General features: G+C 39.7%; 1 protein-coding gene across 2 annotated transcripts; it reads right to left on the bottom strand.

Moving 5' to 3' along the window:
• Positions 1-1,966: 1,966 nt before the first annotated feature.
• VNN2 (vanin 2) lies at positions 1,967-20,344 on the bottom strand. Of its 2 annotated transcripts, XM_007122958.2 has the most exons (8): positions 20,174-20,344; positions 19,465-19,696; positions 19,216-19,346; positions 11,903-12,098; positions 9,695-9,983; positions 8,015-8,388; positions 6,477-6,647; positions 1,967-2,542 (listed from the first exon to the last, which is right to left on the bottom strand). In XM_007122958.2, the coding sequence occupies exons 2-8, from the start codon at positions 19,675-19,677 to the stop codon at positions 2,351-2,353; spliced, it is 1,566 nt and encodes a 521-aa protein (XP_007123020.2). In that variant the 5' UTR covers positions 19,678-19,696; positions 20,174-20,344; the 3' UTR covers positions 1,967-2,350. The 2 variants fall into 2 exon arrangements, with proteins under 2 accessions (XP_007123020.2, XP_007123021.2); XM_007122959.2 differs by lacking the exons at positions 8,015-8,388; positions 9,695-9,983; positions 20,174-20,344 and having other exon boundaries at positions 2,351-2,542; positions 19,465-19,677.
• Positions 20,345-20,704: the final 360 nt, after the last annotated feature.

Below are 20,704 nucleotides of genomic sequence, written 5' to 3'. Positions count from 1 at the left end.
CATTATCATCTATGAGATACCTAAGAGAGATGGTCAGAATGGAGTTAAAGAATGTGAATGGAATTTAAGAGAGGTCAAAACAGAGAAAAAAATGCCACTGGAAATCACTTATGTAGATGAATATGCTAACACCATGAGAATGGGTCAAAATGCAAAGAAGGATTAAAAAAGTAGAAAGTAGAGGTAGTGATCCTTGCAGAGTAGGCTGCGAATATATCACAGAAATTACTGGACTAGATTATATGACAGGGACAGTGTCACAGAATGAATGGTAAAAAGATCAAAGAGAATGCATAGACCATGTCCCAGTACCTAGTGCCTGGAACATAGTATGAAATCAACAAATGCTATGTGAATGAAAGAACAAAAGACAGAGAGTGAGCGCTGAGGGAAACCTGAAGCTGAAGGAGCAGCTTTGCAGTACAGGTGCCCGCAACTGGGAAGCTGTGACAGAGCATTTTAGGAAGAAGCCTGGTGAAATCCAGGATAGGTGGAAACCAGAACCTTGTTTATTCCCTCCAGAACCACAGGAGACTCAAGAACTAACATGAAATTTTAAGGTGAGACAGAAAGACGCTTATCACAGAAACTGGACTCTGACATCAGATTCATTAGAAACTAAAGAGCTACTCCCTCAGGTGTATTTCCCTAAATCAATGCCAAATGAAACTACTTGAGTTGTTTAATAAAACAGAGTGGGTGTGTGAAAACCACTGACGAGATATGGGTTAAAACATTGCGATGCAATTTTGCAATTAAGTAGTCTTTATTTTCCTTGGGACTGGTGCTATTTGTTTTTCATTTTTGGTTTTATTTTTAATGAGTTGAAGTACAGCTGACAGCTCTAAGTGTGAATGAAGGGAAGAACTGTCCCTTAGAATCTGTGAAGATATCCTTGCTTGTATCTTCCTCAAACCAGTGGGTTTAGTTTCAGAGGTCAACTGGAAGTGAAATATCATTGCCCAGGAGTCACAGAACACCTCGCAAAACCATTGCATAATGTCTAACTTCCTCAAGCGAAACCTGGCACATCTGAAATGTTCTATATTTCATGGATAAAAGAACACACAATTTTGATGATTATGTGTTTTTGGACTATTTACATACATGTACATTCACCACCACTAAAAAAGCAGATACTCAATGTTGAAAATAGTGTTACCATTAACAGTCATAGTGGGGCTTCCCAGGTGGCGCAGCGGTTAAGAATCCGCCTGCCAATGCAGGGGACACAGGTTCAAGCCCAGATCCGTGAAGATCCCACGTGCCGCGGAGCAGCTAAACCCGTATGCCACAACTACTGAGCCTGTGCTCTAGAGCCCGCGAACCACAACTACTGAGCCCGCAAGCCACAACTACGGAAGTCCACGCGCCTAGAGCCCGTGCTCCGCAACAAGAGAAGCCACCGCAATGAGAAGCCCACGCACCGCAGCAAAGAGTAGCGCCTGCTCGCCACAGCTAGAGAAAGGCCGTGCACAGCAACAAAGACTCAACACAGCCAAAAATAAATAAATAAAATAAATTTAAAACAAAAACCGAAAAACAGTCATGGTCTTTGTGTTACGGGATTTGTGCCCGTTAGATTACACCACAGCCTTTAGGCAGGACTGTTTGGAGCTATGAATACCCATTAACCTATTCACAACAACAAAGACTCAACACAGCCAAAAATAAATAAATAAAATAAATTAAAAACAAAAACCGAAAAACAGTCATGGTCTTTGTGTTACGGGATTTGTGCCCCTTAGATTACACCACAGCCTTTAGGCAGGACTGTTTGGAGCTATGAATACCCATTAACCTGGACTAGCTGTTATTTCTTCTAGAACATCTCAAAACAACTTTCATTGTTAAGGTAAACGTCAACGTTGGAGTTTATGTTTCCAATGAAACTCCAATGAGTTTATGTTTCCATCTGATTAGAAAGCAAATCCTCCCCAGTCATTAGCACAGAAAACTGGATGAGTTCAAACTGTCTTTAATGTCAAATGGAATTCCGTCATAAACGTCTCGGTTCCCATCATTACTGTTCCCTCCCAAGGCTGCCACTATATTTACAAAGTCCCTGAAGCGCTTCACTCTGTTCATGCACACACAAGCACACACAGCAAATAAGGCTGGAGCCAGGATTAATCCTCATTTACTTGACCCAAACCTCAATTATACCATTATACCATACTGTATTATTTCAGTGTAGCCAAAAAAGAGGCAAAATTACCATAACACTTAAATATAATCCTTGATGAGAAAAAATATATACTTGGAAATCATTGGTCTATACTGGGGAGCGAGCCATTCAAAGTTTCTTAGTAAACTTGGCATGCAACAATGAATGTGATAAAGCGATGTCCTACACCATCACAATATTTTGCAAAGCTGTGATCATTAACAATGTGGATATTATCAGGTAAGTTGTTGCTGAGTTGCTGGTCCCGCCTGAGATGGAACGCACGTCTTTAGTGTACCATCTGCCAAACAGTGACACTGTCAGGATAGGCTCAGATGATCCATCCTTGTTTACCAAACGCCCATCTTTTAGTACCTAAAGAAAAAGTGGGAAAAGTATAGTCAACTTGATTAGAATATACATTACAAGCAGACTCATGATTTTGAAACCATCCTAGATATCATGGTAGGTAAGGGGGCTAGGGCTGGGGTTGGGGGTTGGGGAACAGGTGGGAAAGATAGGAAACAGCTATTTTATATGTAAGGAAGACTAGAGCCATTCTAGAGGGTTCAATAATTGAGCTTAAACAATCAGATGTAACCCTTAATGAAAAGTCAGAAATCATCAGTAGCAAAAAATTATCGAGTCCAATTATATGCAAGATAACCAGGAGCCAGAGGAACACAAATAACACCCTTCCCTCAAGAAGCTTAAAAGTTAATGGTGAAACTGAGAAGATCCCACATATAAAGAGAGAAATCAGTATATTAGTATATTGCAGAGAGAAACAGGTATGTGCTTAGGAGGTCTGAGAAGGAATAGCTGAACTGCTCTGCTTCCCAAGGTGGGATACAGTCTGCTACAAGGAGCAGTTAGGAATTTCTCCCTGGGGCTGTATGAAGGAAGACTTTGAGCCAAGTGGAAATCAAGCAGCAAAGGCTCATTCTGAGACAGGAATGTATGTGACAGATCTAGGCAATGTGCTTTCTCACTCCAATTTGGTTAGAACAAGTTGTGTGCTGGAGCCAGTGGTGTGTAAGCTCACAGCAACAGACTGTTAAATCTCCAGGAACTCTGACAGCTGGTTGTTAAACATGGCTGTTCTTGAAATTGATGGTGGTGAGAATATTTACATCATGATAACTGGCAAATGCCACAAATAGGAGCTTTTCTTTTTCTTCCTCAGAGAGTGGCTTGTTACAATTTACAGCACATCACCAGCTGGAGTTGAAGATTATTGAAGAGGAGACTAAGCCATATGGTCAAAGAGAACTGTAGGGATCGGATTTGTGAAAGCCATGAATGATCAGATCTATCCTGGCAAGAGGCTTCTCTGTAAGGGAGTAATGTACGCAAAGTAATGGAACAAGAATAGAAAAAAACACAAATAGACAACAGATAGAACAAGAATTAAAGAAAATGAGTTCATCATCAGTTGTGAGAAGGACAGTTTGGATGGGGAAGAACTTAGAAGGTGAGAAATTAGATACTTTATAACTAGAAGTAGAAAATAACTAAATATCCTCGAAGCTGATTATTGTGGTGACACATATACACAAAAACATAGCTCACTGACAAGTCGTCAAACACACAACCTGTTGGTAATTAAATGAACAAATATAAAATGTTAAATGTTCATTGTTTATTAAGTGTTCATTGTTTCTAAATAGTCCCTTGTTTATTAAATTGTTCGTTAAAGAACAAAAATGAAATAACAGAGGTATATTTCAAATTACATTTGGGTGAAAGTTTGAAACAAGTTAAACACAAATATTTAGTTTTCTTGTGACTTTTCATCAATATAGTAAAATTGTGTCTACTTTGACCTCCTTGGAATTAACTGTTCCACATCGGTGATTGTCCCTTGGGTTCTAGTTAGAACTTAGCATTTTTACTGTTTTCTTGTTACAAATTTTCCTAAAATATACTATGTAATTAACTGGCCTTCTAAGTTACACACTCAAGATAATTTGACCTTTTTGACTATTCCCTTAAACTGGTAGTTTTTAACCCACCAAAATCACCTGGAGGACTATGAAAAATATAGGTCTCATCCTCAGAGATTCTGATTGACTGTATCTACAGTGGAACCTGGCCTCCTACTCCTCCAGTCTGTCTGCACATTGATGTATACTTACATGATGTTCAGTACATGTGGCCTAATTCTGGCAAGCTTTTCCTCCAGTTGTTGATGAACTTGGTTAACTAGGTAAACCTTTTGAGGTAAGTACCTAAAAATATATCCTGATACTTGTATAATGCTTCACTGTTTACAAAGTGCTTTCACATGCATTACCAAATCAGTGAGGAAGATATTCTCCCCATTTTACAGGTAGGAAATTCAGAGGTTAACTGACTTGCACAAACTTACATAACTAGTTAGTTGCAGAGGCCACACTTCTGATAATATACCTGAGTTGACCTAAAATGCTAAAGCAAGATGTTTCCCACAGTTGTGGTGATGGTCAGTAACACTTCATGCTCTTAGCGTAGAACTAAGGATGGGGAAAAGATAGGCAATGAATATGTTGGAATCTCTGCAGAAGTGATCCTCAAAGATAACGTGTAAATATGTGTTGATGGAGAGTCCATCAGTCAAGGAATCTGGGGAAATACTCAGGAAGACATGGTCAGTGTGAGTCATGTAAAAAACTCGTCATCTATAGCAGGGGTCCCCAACCCCCGGGTCACGGACTGGTACCGGTACCAGTCCGTGGTCTGTTAGGAACCGGGCGACACAACAGGAGGTGAGTGGTGGGCAAGTGAGCGAAGCTTCATCTGTATTTACAGCCACTCCCCATCACTCGTGTTACAGCCTGAGCTCCGCCTCCTGTGAGAATCTAATGCCGCTGCTGATCTATTTTTTAAAATCGTACTCAGAAAATTAGATTGTGTGCTAAATTTAAATGGCAGGGCTTACAAGATATAGTGCACCCATACCTAAGCTTACCTGGGTGAACCCTACTCTCCCATCTCTGACTTCCTTGAATTGGCCCCTGAAACTTTCAGTTCATATACACATATTTGTGCCACTCTAGCCAACTTTCAACTACTGGATTTGAGTTCCAGACCCCTTACTTCACATCTGATCAAGATTTTCTGTAGTTGGCATTTAAGCTTTTATTCCAGCCTCAATTTGCTCATGAGATTCTGCCTAACTAGGTTCTATGGCAGCCAAGGATTCCCATTCTCTGGGTTTCCCAGCCTTAAGGCTGCACTGTATGTTGAACTGTTGGTATCACAGAATTAAATATTTTTATAAATATGACCAATTCCAATCTGATAAAACAGGCAGACACAGATATATAACCATAAGCAATCTGCAATTTTAAAGATTTCCTTGCTTGATGTTTTGGATTAACTTAGATCCTATTTTTCTTTTATAAAAAACAAATGAAGTGATTTCACTTTAGGTTCTGAAACTCTGCCACTGTTTGTCACAGTTCAGTGAAGACATTAAGGGCCAAACTTGTAGAGTATGTGTATGTACATGTGTATATGTGCCATGTACTGACTAGAAGATACAAACCTACAGAATCTTAATGTTAATTTGAGACTAGCTTAATTTGTGGATTAATTGGCTATGGCCACTATGGTTTATGAAATAAATATTTGATTTTCTGTTTGTCTCCACATGTGACAAAAAGAAACTAAAAATCTGTAAGTAAATATTCTGCAATGAATGTTGCCTTAGGCTCATAGGGTCTAGGTATCTTATGGTGTTATTCCAACAAAGTGTCATCACTTTAGAATTAGTTGCTGTATGTTGCAAGAATGGTCACAAAAATTTCCCCTCCTTTATCCATACCCTTTGCAGTATGATTTTACAGCTCTTCCCATTGAGAGTTCTGCAGCATTTATTTCTCCACCCTTTGAATCTACCTTGGTCACGTGACTTGCTTTGGTAGATGAGATATTTGCAAATATGCTGCAAGCAGAGACTTGAAAAGAACTGGCCTATTGTGTCTTTCCCTATTTATGCTCTTGGACTCCTTAATCTAACATCCTACCTCTCCAAGACTATGCCATCACAAACCAGCCAGCCCCAACTAACCCACCTGCTAGCGGCAGATGCATGAATGAGCCCAGCCAAGATCAACCGAGCCTCTTCTAGTCCAGAAGAACAGCCTAGCTACACCCAGTTCACATCACCAACCACAAAATCAGGGCTAAAGAAATGGTTATTGGGTAAAGCCATGAAATTTTGAGGAGTCTGTTACACAGCAAAAGTTAACAGATACAGTTGCCATAGCCTGTTTTATTTGACTTCAGAAAACAGATAAAATGAAGACACTTAAAGTTATCCTACCTCAAATTTTCCAGGTGCCAGATTGATTTTAGTAAGTAGCACTTCAGGGAAAACATACTCTGTTCTAAATGTGCCACTTAGGGAGAACATTTCAAATCTTGTCAGAGCAGTGTCTACTGGCTGTCCACAAGTTGTCAGATTAGTAGATTTACATTTCACCATTGTGCATACCTGTGTAGAAGAGACGCAGGTAAAATGCAATGTCTTGCATCTAAGTTACTTGTACTAGAACTGTTGACTCAGTTTATAAACATAGCAAAGTAAATATTTTCACCATTTGATAAAGGGATTTGGATCATATAATTACCTGCTTTATTGAAAATGGCAAATGATTAAGACCCAACCCCCACTTCCTGGGTAACTAGCGGGATTGAAAGAAAGAAGCCAGTTTAAAACTAGATTTGTAATAGGAAAGAACAAATCCACTCTATATTGGATCTGTTTCTTTTTATTTAAACCTTTGTAATCTACTGCTTTTGCTACAAGCTAATCACTAAAGGCATGCCGCCTATAAGCTTTAAATTATACATAATGAACCATCTCTGAGAATCCTGCCTTTCATGTAATGAGCTAAAATACCTTTGTTTAGCTCACAGGAAACTTCCAGACCAGGCACACCTATGAATGGCTGCAGGAAGGAAAAAATAAACACATCCCCTCCAGAGTCTGACTGGAACTAGGATTTTACCCCCTCCCCATTCAGTGTAAAAGAAGCCTGAATTCTACCTCAGGGAAGATGGTTCTTTGGGACACTAGTCCACCATCCTCTCAGTCTGCTGGCTTTCCAAATAAAGTCACTATTCCTTGCCCCAACAACTCATCTCTCAATGTATTGGTCTGTCATACAGCAAGCAGTACAAGCTTGGACTTGGTAACAGATATAAACCATTAGTCTGGCATGTCAGATGATGGCATTTGGCCCAAGAAAGTAGAGGTATTTGGGCAACAGGAGTACAAAAGCCAAAAGGATGATTAAAATTTTGACCATCTCTTTTTTTTTTTCAAATCTGTTTCCTTAGGAGAAGGCAGTGAGGCAAAGAGTAAAATAAGAAAAAACAAACGCATAGCCAACATTATACAAAAAGTTAAAAAAATTTGTCACTGGAAGGGCATGAAATGATCAGGACATCTGGTTACAAGAGAAGTTAAAATAAAAGTGATATCCCTACTTATTGTTGGTTTTAAAAGTTAAAATAAGACTTTATATTCAGATGTGTCAGCAAAGCTACTTAAAGAAGCTTTCTTAAAGTTCACTTCAATATGTAAACTAGTTTCATTAGTCAAATAGAAAATCAGCATCGTCAGGCTAATGTATTCTTTTAATGTGCTCAAAGCAAGCAATCAATGTTGCTTAGCCCCCCTGCAAATATCACATGATTAATCCCAAAGTGTGTGTGTGTATGTGTGTGTGTGTGAGACATTGGCAATGCATGCAGTCATGCCAAGGAAAAGCATCTGGTTCCCTGGGACAAATATGAAAACTTAACCCTGGAATTTACTGACATCCAAACACTCCCTTTCTCTCTAGCTGAGATTACCTGCCAATACTCTCTTCTCCTTCGGCCATGAAGTCCAGCAAAAGCTCCTAGAACATACACTTTATTCTCCTCTTTTCCTAACATTCTGTAGCTTAAATGACAGCACAGCTCTTTTTGACAAACTGTAAGGTTTCCTGCATTTTCAAAGAGTTCTGTGAAGTTGAACTCATCCCGGGAAATAAAGCCCCTAAAGGAGTTTTTCTGTCCTGGGAATGGTTTGACGGTGGTGGCGTAGGCACTCCAATCCACAGCTGGTGGGTAGGTCGGAGAGTTTTGGGGATACGAATCCACCTCTGCAAAGAGGATCTTTCCCAACTCTGTTTCCATATCATAATGGTATACTTTGGGAGAGTGTGGTGCATAGATACCACTGCCTGTGAATGGAAGACAAGTCTTTTAAAAACAAAAAGCAAACCCAACACCACAAGTTTCCCCATCAGAATTGAGCATGTGGTCATGTCACAAGATTAGTCACAATGAGAAAGCACAAGGCACTGAATACCTAAGTATAATACTTCTCCTATTCTCTACTGGAGGATATTAAACTACATGATCAGTGGTCTCATTTCAAATAAACTTTGAATATAATTTACTAGCATTATAAAAAATTAAGCCAAATATTAAAATTGTTGTACTCAGGTGTTCCTGAGAGGTAGGGAATTTAATACAAAATTCCCTCTCGTTCTCCATTGTGGTGGTTTTCAAATATGTTCCAAAATTCATCAACACTCCTTTCTCCAATGGGTGGATCTAATTCCCTTCACTTTGAGTGTGGGCTTGACTTAGTGACATACTCCTAATCAATAGAACATGGTAGAAATAATGGTTTGTGACTAGTCGCTAATGGCAATGCAGCTTTTCTCTCTCTCTCTCTCTCTCTCTCTCTCTCTCTCTCTCTCCCCCTCTTTCTCTCATTACTTGCTCTGGAGGAAGCCAGCTGCCATGTCATAAGGATACATCACACAGCCCTATGGAGAGGCCCATGTGCAAGAAATGAAGGTCTCCTCTCAACACCCACTGAGAAAGAGAGGAACCCTACCGAGAGCCATATGAGTGAGCCATCCTGGAAGCAGACCTGCCAGCCCCAATCAAGCCTTCAGATGACTTTTAGCCCAGCCAACAGTTTAATGTAACCTGAAGAGATGGCCTGAGCCAGGACCACCCAGCTAAGCTACTCCCAAATTCCTGACCAACACAATTTGTAAGATACTAAATGTTTATTGTTTTTAAGCCACTTTCACTTGTCACTTTTAAAGCAATTTGTTATACAGCAACATGTCAATGATACACTACTCTGCCTTGCCAGTTATAGAGCATATCTTGTTTAGTTCCCTGCTTTGCCCCCTACTATCTTGAGGCCTTTGACAAGTTACTTGCATTTTTGTGTGTCTCAGTTTTCTAATCTGCAAAATTGGAATGATAGTACTCAGCGCATACGTAGAGTTGTTGTGAGGCTAGATGAAATAATACACATAAAAGTCTTAACACAGCCGTAGCTGTTATAAGCAAGCAGTAGCTTTTCTTTTCTTCTTCCTCTTTTTTTTTTTTCTTAATGAAAGGATACAAACGTAGTGAGAAGTCCCAACAAAGAACCAAAAAATTACAACAGGTCATATCTGAGGCCCAAGTTTCTCTGCATTTAGAAATATGATCGGCAAACCACATCTGGTCATGAATTACCTGTCATTTTTAGGCTGACGTTATGTGTGTTGGCCACAAGAAGATTAACTCTCATTCCCATTGCCCAAGCTGAATGAAATTCAATAGCTGTCAAAAAGGGCAAAACATTCATCCAAGCTGTGGGAAACAATATGGTGTCCACGTGGAAATCTTTCACCAGGGTCACAGCAGGATCATGGAAGAGAATATCAAAGCATGTGAAAATGCCAAACTTTCCAAAGGAGGTGTTGAAAGTCACCAACTCCGGCTTTTTGGGGACATCAAACTGAAGCTCAGAGTAGAGGTTGTACTATAACAAACACACAGGATAAAACCAGGAAAGGCTTGTTTATTGAAGAGGTGACACATGAAAACTCTCCAAGTTGGTAATTTTGAGATTTGACAATGCTCAATAGCAGGAAATCTATAGAAGGTGAATGACTCTGGTGAGTGGAAGTTAATTTCCAAAGAAAAATATGAAGAAATATAGTCTCTCTCATTCCCTCTCTCCCTCTCCCTCTCTCTATCTTTCCCTCTCTTTCTCTCTCTCTCCCTCCCTCTCTCTCCTTATCTTCCCCCCTCTCTCAATCAGGAGCCAAATACCTCCCCATAAATCCTAAACACTATGTGCTTCTTGAAAGCTGAAAACATACATCATTTTTCTTTGAGTCCCTGATACCTAGAAACATAATAGATGCACAATAAATATCTATTAATCAGATGAGGGAGGCCCTCTCCCTCTTTACAGTGTCCCATCCAAAGTAATTTCAGGGACTCTTACTCAGCTTTCAAAATTGTTGTTAAAAATAAATATTTAATTTCATTCTCTCTGATTCCTTCCAAGTAAACTTGAGGAATGAACCTAATCTAACTTAATAATCAGGGTCAACAGCTTAATAAAATGATTTGCAAAGTAGGAAAGACTGAGGATTGGGAGCCAGACTATTAAAACTTCTCTCTAAATTTATTTTCTACCTAAAAAAAGTTTTTAATTGAAATTTAGTAGCATTTTAAGAATTGATTGACAAAAGTACTCTTATCAGATCCATATGTCAGAGAGCATGGGTCACGAACTGTTCCGAGGTACCCTGATGGAAGAGTGAGAGCTTCTCACTTTAGGATGACCCAGGTCCTCATTAGCTGTCCACATCCAGTGCACTGTGCCATCCTGCCGTTTACTGGGCCTGGATAAATAGATTGACCAACTATGCTACCAGTTTAACTAGGTCAACACTTACAGCATGGAAGAGTAGCTGCAAAGAAAGAGCCTATAAAAATGATACTCACAATGCGAACACAGTCTCGGAAACAAAGAAAATGGAAGTACTGACACCTCTATTTCCAGTCTGAGACACATTTTTGAGAACAAAGAAGTTTAATTACATATAAAAACAAGTTGTGAAACCCACAAGTTTATGAAGAAAACTTTTTGAAAGTTTTGTGTTTTGTTTATAAATACACAAATAAATATAAATATATTTTATTTTGAGGACTCATATTAAAATTTTTTTCCATATAGAGGTATATGATCAAAAACATTTGAGAGTCATTGGCTCAATATCACTCCTCTTGAGTAGTATTTATTTTTCCCTAGGACTTCCAGGAGATAATTTCTCCAGTCAGAAGATTCTGAAGCCACAATTAAGATGCTTAGAAAAAATATGGGAGAGGAAAAGGGACATTCACACTGACCTGCACATCCCATAACAATTTAAAAGGTCAGCCTCTCTCCCGGTCCAATTTAGTATAAAATTATGACTTCAGGTTATTTTACTCTTTCAATTCAGATTTTAAAGTAAAAATTTTATGATTTGACCTGAAATCAATAAGAGGATAATTAAATTAACCGGTATAGAAACTAAAAGAGAAAGATCATTTTTGTGACTTGATAGAAAGCAGGGAAATTAACTTCCATGCAACTGATTCATACAATGTGAAAACATCTTTTATCATTTCAAAATTAAATGGTATCCAGACTACAGTCATCTCAGTATCTTTTATATCAATATTAAAATTACTTGTTTTATATATGCAAAAACTTGATCACAATCCTGGACTATTACCAAACTACAATTTTTTCCACATTTCTAAAGTGTCATTTTCTTTACTTCTCGCTTTAAAAAAAAATCTTGGTAACATTGTGTTACAAGAGAATGAAGCTCTAACTCTTAAACACAGCATCCACCCCCTCATAGCAGGCTCCATATTACACACCCGCCCCTCTCTTACCTTATGGTAACGTGCCACCAGCTTTCCCTTTGCATCATACACCACGTTGGTGTTGTATTGATAATGGCCATTAGGAGGACACGTGGAGTCACAGGAGGAATTACATGGCTTTTTGTCCCCAATATTTGCCAAGACATAGATAGAGTTGTTCTTGGCCAGGCAGCTGAGCCTTGCTTGTACTGGTGTATGACCAAATCTAAATCCAATTTTAATTAAGACATTTCAGTAAGTCAGACAGAGAAAGACAAATACTGTATGATATAACTTATATGTGGAATTTTTTAAAGTCAGACTTGTAGAAACAGAAGATAGAATGGTGGTTACTGGGGGCTGGATTGTGGGGAACTGGGGAGATGCAGTTTAAGGGTACAAACTTGCAACTAGTAGAGAAATAAGTCCTGGAGACTGAATGCATAACATAGAGCTTATAGTCAACAATCCTGCATGATAAACTTCAAAGTTGCTGTGAAACTGGATCTTAATTGTTCTCATACAAAAAAGAAATGATAATTATGTGACATGATAGAGATTATATGTAGAAGTCACAAATTGTGCCTAACCTTGATGAATTTTTTTCCACATTGTATCTATTGCTCCAGCAATTTATTATTCACTCCCCTGCATCAACAGTTGTCATCTCTCTACTAGATCATTCCATCAGCATGCAGATATGATCTAGTACCTCTCATCTTTAAACAAAATAAAATAAAAACCTCTCTTGACCCCCATGCCCCTCTACTTTATGCTCCATTCCTTAGGTCCATCTTACAACAAAACTCCCTGGAAGAGCTGGACATCTTGCTATCCTCAGCCCATCTTCTCCCGTTCTCTTTTTTTTTTTTTTTTTTTTTTTTTTTTTTTGCAGTACACGGGCCTCTCACTGTTGTGGCCTCTCCCCCTGCGGAGCACAGGCTCCTTGTGGCCTCTCCCCTTGCGGAGCACAGGCTCCGGACGCGCAGGCTCAGCGGCCATGGCTCACGGGCCCAGCCGCTCCGCGGCATGTGGGATCCTCCCAGACCGGGGCGCGAACCCGGTGTCCCTGCATTGGCAGGCGGACGCACAACCACTGCGCCATCCGGGAAGCCCCTCCCGTTCTCTTTAGAAGCGCTCAGATCAGCTTACCTCGCTATCATCCCACCCAACCGCTCTCACTAATGCTGATGATGACATCCACATGATGTCATCATCATGTGACATCTTGTGATCTTGTGCTACTTACCTGCAGCAGTTGACACAGTTACTTACACCCTCCTCCCGGAAACACTTCACCTTGCTTATTGGACCCCACGCTCTCATTCTCCTACTCACTGGGTGCTTTCCTCCATCTCCTTTTCTGGTTCCTCCTCATCTGCCCTGAGTCTAAACACTGTAGTTTCTTATAGCTCAAGCATTAGATCTCTTCTCTAACTCACTCCATAGGTGAACCCATCACGGTGTTAAAATTTTTTTTCTCCCTCTTAGCAGTAAGTTTCTTTTCTTTTTATAAAGGAAGTTTATTCTTTTATTATTTCCAAAAATAATTCAGCTCCTAAAGTCTTGAAGTTTAAGAGGTATTTGGGAATTTGTTTCTTGGTGGTTGGGGAATAGCCAAATGAGCTTTCCTTCTGGTGTGAGGGCGGAGGTGGGGGTCTCAGTTTGTTAGTGGTGGTAATCTGAAATGCAGACGTATTATGTGGGTAGTGCAGGAATGGAACACCACTGGAACTCCCCTGGAAATGGTAGTGCTGTGAGCCATTAGACCAAGGCCAGCTCTGAGTGCCCTGACGTTTGGAAGCCCATACTCTGAAGATACCAAGATGACTGACAGATAAATAGCAGACTACAACAGAAGGGACATTATTCTTACCTTTGTGACTTTCTTTTTAGCTGTAACTCTGTGGCCTTATGTTATGCAAAGCGGTCTATAATTCTTATCTTTGGAGATGAAAGGAGTATGAACAGAAATGTTTGCAGGGCTTATAGAAAATTTGACTACTGTGTCTTTACAGTGAATTGAATAACGTTATATGATGAAACTAACTTTCCTACTATAGAAATACTTGCAAAAATTTACGTTTAAGGACATAAAAATGTGCTTGACAGTGAGTGCCTAGAGCTGTGCCACTAAAGAAGGGAAATCCTATCTAAGAAGGTACATTTCTGTACCAGAGCTGTGTCGTAACCATCCTTTGGGACCTCTGCTGGAAAAGTAGAATCAAGTCTCAAATAATGTCTTTTTTTTTTTTTTTTTTTTTTGTGGTATGCGGGCCTCCCTCTGCCGTGGCCTCTCCCGTTGCGGAGCACAGGCCCCGGACGCGCAGGCCCAGCGGCCATGGCCCACGGGCCCAGCCGCTCCGCGGCACGTGGGATCCTCCCAGACCGGGGCGCGAACCCGGTTCCCCTGCATCGGCAGGCGGACGCGCAACCACTGCGCCACCAGGGAAGCCCTCAAATAATGTCTTTTTAATTATATCCTATAGTATTACAGATGTAGGACAGTACTGTATCATACCTCTGTGAATGTAAAATATCTTGTACCTGCTTTATGATACATAGTAGTGACCATGCTTTATCAGATCTATTTATAATGATGTTATTCTAGAATGTTTTCTTTCCAGATGATGATTGAGAAGCTAATAAAGAAAATGGTGCCAGGTACCACAACAGTAACAGAACTTTGCTGTTTTCTGAGGTTTTGTTTTTTACCTTTTTTTTTTTAATGGAGTGTGCTATATGTCTCTATAATTTTGTTCAGATGACTGCAGAACCTGGAAAAGCTGTTGCTGTTATTGATGCATAAAATACTGCTCTTGGTCTTTTTATATAAATAAATAAATCTATCTATATATACATATATATATGTATATACATAAAATTGGAATTTTTGGAAACTTTAGCTGTGCTGTCAACTTTGGAAAAAGTATCCCAGTTGTACTGTGTTGCGTTGGCACTGTACAGAAATTAACAGCTATATTGGTCTAGAAACGTTAAAACATAATTTTTTCCATTTGTACAGGGGTAACACACTGTATTAAATATGTAAGGTCTTATCTACATGGGTTTGATTACAGAAACTAACAAAGTATTCTCTAAATAAAAATAAAAATACAAAAATTAAAATGTGCTTGAAAGGTCTCTATTTTTACCCCGAATAAAGAATATGTAGAGTGTTTTTTAATTTTTGTGGTTTCATCTGTGAATAGGTAACTCTTTGAGACATTTCTGCTTCCACTGAGGACCAAGATTCTTTGCTCTTTGACATTACTGACCAATGTGGAGTTGGCAATATACTTATTGATAAGTTATTAACCTTACTTGAGAATAGTCACACTAAATGTGAAAGGAACAGAGTGAGAGCCATGTCAGGGTATCTTTTTAAAACTAAATATGATTATCAATATTTAAAAATGCAACTTTACTATTCTTGCATAGATGATAGATATTGTGTTTTATTTCCTAAAGCTTAATAGGTTTGAACATGGAGTTTATTTATAGAAGGCAAATAAGAGGAAATTTATAAAAGTGAGTGTCTGAATAGAATGATGATAAACTTATCCATCTTATAAACTACACTATTGCATTAGTTTCACTAAGAGCAATGAGATTTGAAAAAAAGGCCTGTATTGGGCTTCCCTGGTTGCACAGTGGTTAGGAATCCGCCTGCCAATGCAAGGGCACGGGTTCGAGCCCTGGTCCGGGAAGATCCCACATGCCGCGGAGCAACTAAGCCCGTGTGCCACAACTACTGAGCCCGGCTGCCACAACTACTGCAGCCTGTGCGCCTAGAGCCCGTGCTCCGCAGCAAGAGAAGCCACCGCAGTGAGAAGCCCGCGCATCGCAACGAAGAGTAGCCCCCGCTCGCCGCAACCAGGGAAAGCCCACGTGTAGCAACAAAGACCCAACGCAGCCAAAAATAAATAAATTAAATAGATAAACTTATATTTAAAAAAAAAAGCCTGTATGTGAGAAGATTACTGTGGACCTAGATTTACTTAGGAGATATTTATAGATGGTTCCTCATTTGAGCTGCCACTGCTAAAGCACATGCCCGACCTCACCAATGAGAATCTAGTAAGATTCACCTTCGATTTTTACAGCACAATTATGTGTTTTGGAGCTTGAGTTTAACAGGCAGTCTGAATTCAAACCTCAGATGCTTCTTTATCATGACTGCACCTCCTGCTTCCTTACTGTAGCTCTTTATACATTTGCTAGTTACATGGGTGAATGAGTGAATGAATGAATGAAAAGGGATGGATTGATAGTTACTCTTATCCAGGTTAGTAAATCTGATTTAAAAATTTTTTCTCCCTGACTTTCTCCCTCCAACCCTGACCTTGTCTTTCACGCCAGACTTGAATATGCAACTGCCAAGGTTATATCTCCAGTTGGATATCTATTAAATCACAGCTCAAACTTCAGATGCACAAAACTGATTTCCTGAGTTCCATCCCAGACTTTCTATTCCTTCAGTGCTTCTGTAACCGAGAGGACCCTATGGGACCTTCCCAGGACAGACTCTCCCCATCCTCCATGTCCTCTACCTGCTTCTTTTTTTGTGGAAAAGCTTTAGACTCCCAGGCCTTCCCTGAGTCACAAAAAACTGGCTCAAGAATTAATGATTGGAAGAATGTGAACACATAGTAACAAAAAAATAGCAGTTGGGCAGGGAGAACTGGTAACAATTTAAATAATAGATTAGCTATACAGCAGAGTCACAGAATCCTTAGTTCCTCCCCAAAGAACATAAATAACAGAATCTGACACACATTCCTCAATTGTTTTGCAGATACTAAAATCCCCACCAGATGAAAGAAGCTAACTGCATGATGAACATGAGCACATAACTCCCAGACTGGCTGGAGCCTGAGGATAGATGATGTTAACCCCTGTGACATCACCCTGTTACCTCACCATCAACCAATCAGAGAACTGTGCAAGAGCTGATCACACACCCTGCCACTCTCTCGCTCACCTTGCCTTTAAAAATCCTTCCCTAAAATCCATCGGGGAGTTTCGGTCTTTTGAGCATTAGCTGCCTGTACGCCTTGCTTGGCCCTGCACTTTCCTTCACCACAGCCCGGTGTCAGTAGATAGGCTTTACTGTGCCTGGGCAAGTGGACCCAAGTTTGGTTCAGTAACACTCCCTGTGTCTGTAAATGGCAATTCCACACCTCCAACGGCTCAGGCCAAACACTTGGGAGTCCCTCTTTGTTTGTTTGTTTGTTTTCTTTTGTTTTCTGGTCGTGCCGAGTGGCCTATGGGATCTTGGTTCCCCGACCAGGGACTGAACCTGCGGCCCCTTCAGTGGAAGCACGGAGTCCTAACCACTGGACCGCCAGGGAAGTCCCATTAGCAGTAATCTTTTGATGTTGGGCTACCTTGTTTGTCTTTTCCTTTGGGGGGGTTGCAAAAACTCCTATATATCTTGGCTCCTACCTTACCTCTTTGGAACTGTCCGAAGAGGTATCTGAGGGGCTGTATCCCAGGCTAAAGTCCTTGGTAAAGCCCCAAAGAAAACATAATTGTCAACTATTAGGTTGTGTTTTTTCTTTTTTTTTCAGTCAGCATCCCTATTCTTATCTCCAAATGACATTCTATATAATAAATGAGTTTGTTTACATCTATCTTCTCCCACTAGAATATTCATAAGCCACAGGGAGGGCGAAGACTTTGTTTTAATAAGTGCTGTATCTCCTATTCTTAAAATAGTATCTGGCACACAGTAGATGCTAAATAAGTAACAGTTAAATGAATTAAATGTAACTGTATTGGGTGACAACGCAAGCCCATTTTCTGTCAAAATTTCTTTTTTCTCGTGTAGAGCTATGAAAGAGGTATTTACTAACCATATGGAATAGACCTCTCTCCCAACCTTCACCAGTTTCCATAGCTACTGTGATATTTGACTAGTCCATAAATTTGCAACTTATGTCGTTTTTTAACAAGAAGTCCATCTTACAATCCTACTGTGAGATGAAAAGAAATGGGTTGTCCCCCTTCTCAAAACTTCTAGGCAGAAAGACTGTCCAGGGCTTCCCTGGTGGCGCAGTGGTTGAGAATCTGCCTGCCGATGCAGGGGACACGGGTTCGAGCCCTGGTCTGGGAGGATCCCACCTGCTCGGAGCAACTAGGCCCATGCACCACAACTACTGAGCCTGCACGTCTGGAGCCTGTGCTCCGCAACAAGAGAGGCCGCGACGGTGAGAGGCCCGCGCACCGCGATGAAGAGTGGCCCCTGCTCGCCGCAACTAGAGAAAGCCCTCGCACAGAAACGAAGACCCAACACAGCCAAAAATAAATAAATAAATTTATAAAAAAGGAAAAAAAAGAAAGAAAGACTGTCCAGCTATTGCCCCTCTTCTTCCGCAAAAGTGTTTCTTACAAAACATCATAGGAAGCATCAGCTCAGAACAGGAACGATTGGTAAGTGGAGTGGTTGACTGCCATGTAACCCGATATTCTCCTCGTGCGGTTGGTCTCTTTAGAGCTGAGAAAAGCCGTTTTCTGATAACGCTTATATAAAATTTACACTAACCAGGAGTGCCTCAAAAAGTGTGGTATCCATAGTCCTCCAGCAAGAACATGGCAAAGGGATGTTTAACAAACTTAATTTGAGGTACAAGAGTGAGAGAAAGTGCAAGAGGGTAAGAGATGGTGAGAGGATTTGAGAGTTGAGAAAGAACGAGTGTGAAAGAGTGAAGGACATTTACTGCCAGTATGGAAGTGTGCAATCCATGCCTCAATAATTCAAGCCTCAGTAGATAGTAGGAGTTATATATTAAATGTACACACATATATTAAATATTTTACATTAGAAAGTTTCTAGATTACTTTCTCCCAGGAAAATTAGCTTTATGAGCCTAGAAAAATGCAAAGTTTCAAAACATAAAGTCTCACTAGAAAGTAGATAGTGAGGTCTTTCTGCCTGGGAAACAGATTCTAGAGCAGAGAGACTATGAACTGAAATACAGTACCTTCAGTAGAGACCTTGGAGTATTTTCCAAACACAACCCCGTGTCCACTTCAAAAATTAATTTTCATGAGAAATTAATATTCATGAGATCGTGTTCCCCTTAGTTTCTAATCCCAGTAATAAATATTTTTATATTTCTCCAAATTTAATAAAGATACTAGATTATAAATAATTGTTAAATGACATTTAGGTACAATTTTTAAAAATCTAATGAATGCCAAGGTATATATATATATATATATATATATATATATATAACATACATGATCATTCAGGATTTATCATTTTGCTGAAGTGAGCGTGTACATTTTAGAGAACCACAGCACTTTTGTACAAACAACTAGGGTAACTCAAATACCTGTGTGGGTCTTGACATGGAATCCAATTCACCAGAGGATCTGGAATATCCTCCAGATAAGGGAAAATGGCTTCCCTGGTAAATTTCCATCCATAAATTGCATCTTCTGGAGTCACAATGATCTGAGCACCCTGTTCAAAACAAGTTAAATCAAGATTATTTCTCTATGTATGTAGACAATTCAACACTCCAATCTTCACCAGCTCTCATGCCCCTCATAAATTAAGATTAGCAGAAATAAAGGAATACCTGTTCAGCAGCCAGCTTAATTGCTCTCTCCAGAATATCTATATTCTTGTTCATGAGGAGCAAGGCATCATCCTGAGAAACTCGAGTTTCTGTGTGATTTGGCAATATGACAGCATGTTCATATACTGCAGCTTTGAAAGTATCCAACGCACTGACATGCAGAATAATTAGGGCAAAAACTGCCACGGAGGTTTGAAAAGAGGAAATGATCATGGTCAAGGTCTAGTGAGTTCTGCAAGTGAAAGTAACATTCATGTAGTATTTATAAAGGAAGGAACATTTAGGTAACATGACTGCCAGCTCTTATTTTACAATCTCATGAATATTATGCCTGATAATTTTGGAGGAAAAAAATTTCAGTTCCCTGAATACAATCAAAAAGTATTACAAGGATTGTACATGTACTATTGATAAGATTTAATGTCAAATTTCAAAAAGACAAAATTCAAATATAGTACAATTGTACCCTTTTATTAATAGAAAGAAAATAGTAACTAAATTAACTCTCATGTGAAAAACCATAATACAACAAATCTCATTTATTAAATTACAAAAACTAGATAGTAATTTTTTTTCTGTTCTGTTGACAGATCTACATCTTGTTTATTTTTAGAAGAGAAGAAAAAAATTTTAAATATTTACTACTAGGAAAATGCAATACAGGGCAATATTGGGAACAAAATTCACCCAAGTCAACACTCTGACTTACCTATTAAAGACTCTGAACTTGCACTCCGTAAAAACAAGATTTTGTGTCTGGTTTGCTCACTGCTGCATCCTTAGTACCCAAAGCACTGATCCTCCAGGTGCTGGTCCCTGGTGTTTGGCCAGAGGAGAAATCAAGAACTTCTGCTAAGGGGGCCCTAGCCCTCCGGGGACTAAGCCTCCTTCCTCCCCCACTCCCTTCCTCCCCATCCCTCTCTCCTTCTTTCCTTCCTTCTTTCCTTTCTTCCCTCCTTTCCCCCTCCCTTCCTTTCTTTGGAGATAGATGGAAGGGAAGGGAAGCATCTCACTCGGGCTGGTGATTATAAAGGTCATCTCCATTATAACCCAGATAAGATGTAATTTTCATTTTTGTTAGAGGCAAATAACCACATAAATGAGCTTTAAAAAAAAAACGCTGTGTTATGTGACCTCTGATAACCTCCTAGGACATCCATATTCTCCCTTCCCCAGTCCCAATCCTATCACACAAGAATTTAGTGGGGGTTTTCGGTTTTTGATTTTGTTTTTTAATCTG

The sequence above is a fragment of the Physeter macrocephalus genome, chromosome 10, assembly GCF_002837175.3.
Source record: "Physeter macrocephalus isolate SW-GA chromosome 10, ASM283717v5, whole genome shotgun sequence".
Taxonomy (NCBI): Eukaryota; Metazoa; Chordata; class Mammalia; order Artiodactyla; family Physeteridae; genus Physeter; species Physeter macrocephalus.
Note: the sequence above shows the minus strand (reverse complement) of the source record. Positions and strands in the feature narration are given on the sequence as shown.

Bases quoted from the DNA above. Each gene is read 5' to 3' on its own strand.
- VNN2 (XM_007122958.2), bottom strand. From the start codon at position 19,677: ATGATCATTTCCTCTTTTCAAACCTCCGTGGCAGTTTTTGCCCTAATT. The intron at 9,984-11,902 runs GTAAGAGAGGGG...TGTTTGTTATAG, and splicing joins TGGTGGCACGTTACCATAAG to TACAACCTCTACTCTGAGCT. The intron at 2,543-6,476 runs GTAGGATAACTT...CTTTTTCTTTAG, and splicing joins TGGCACCTGGAAAATTTGAG to GTACTAAAAGATGGGCGTTT.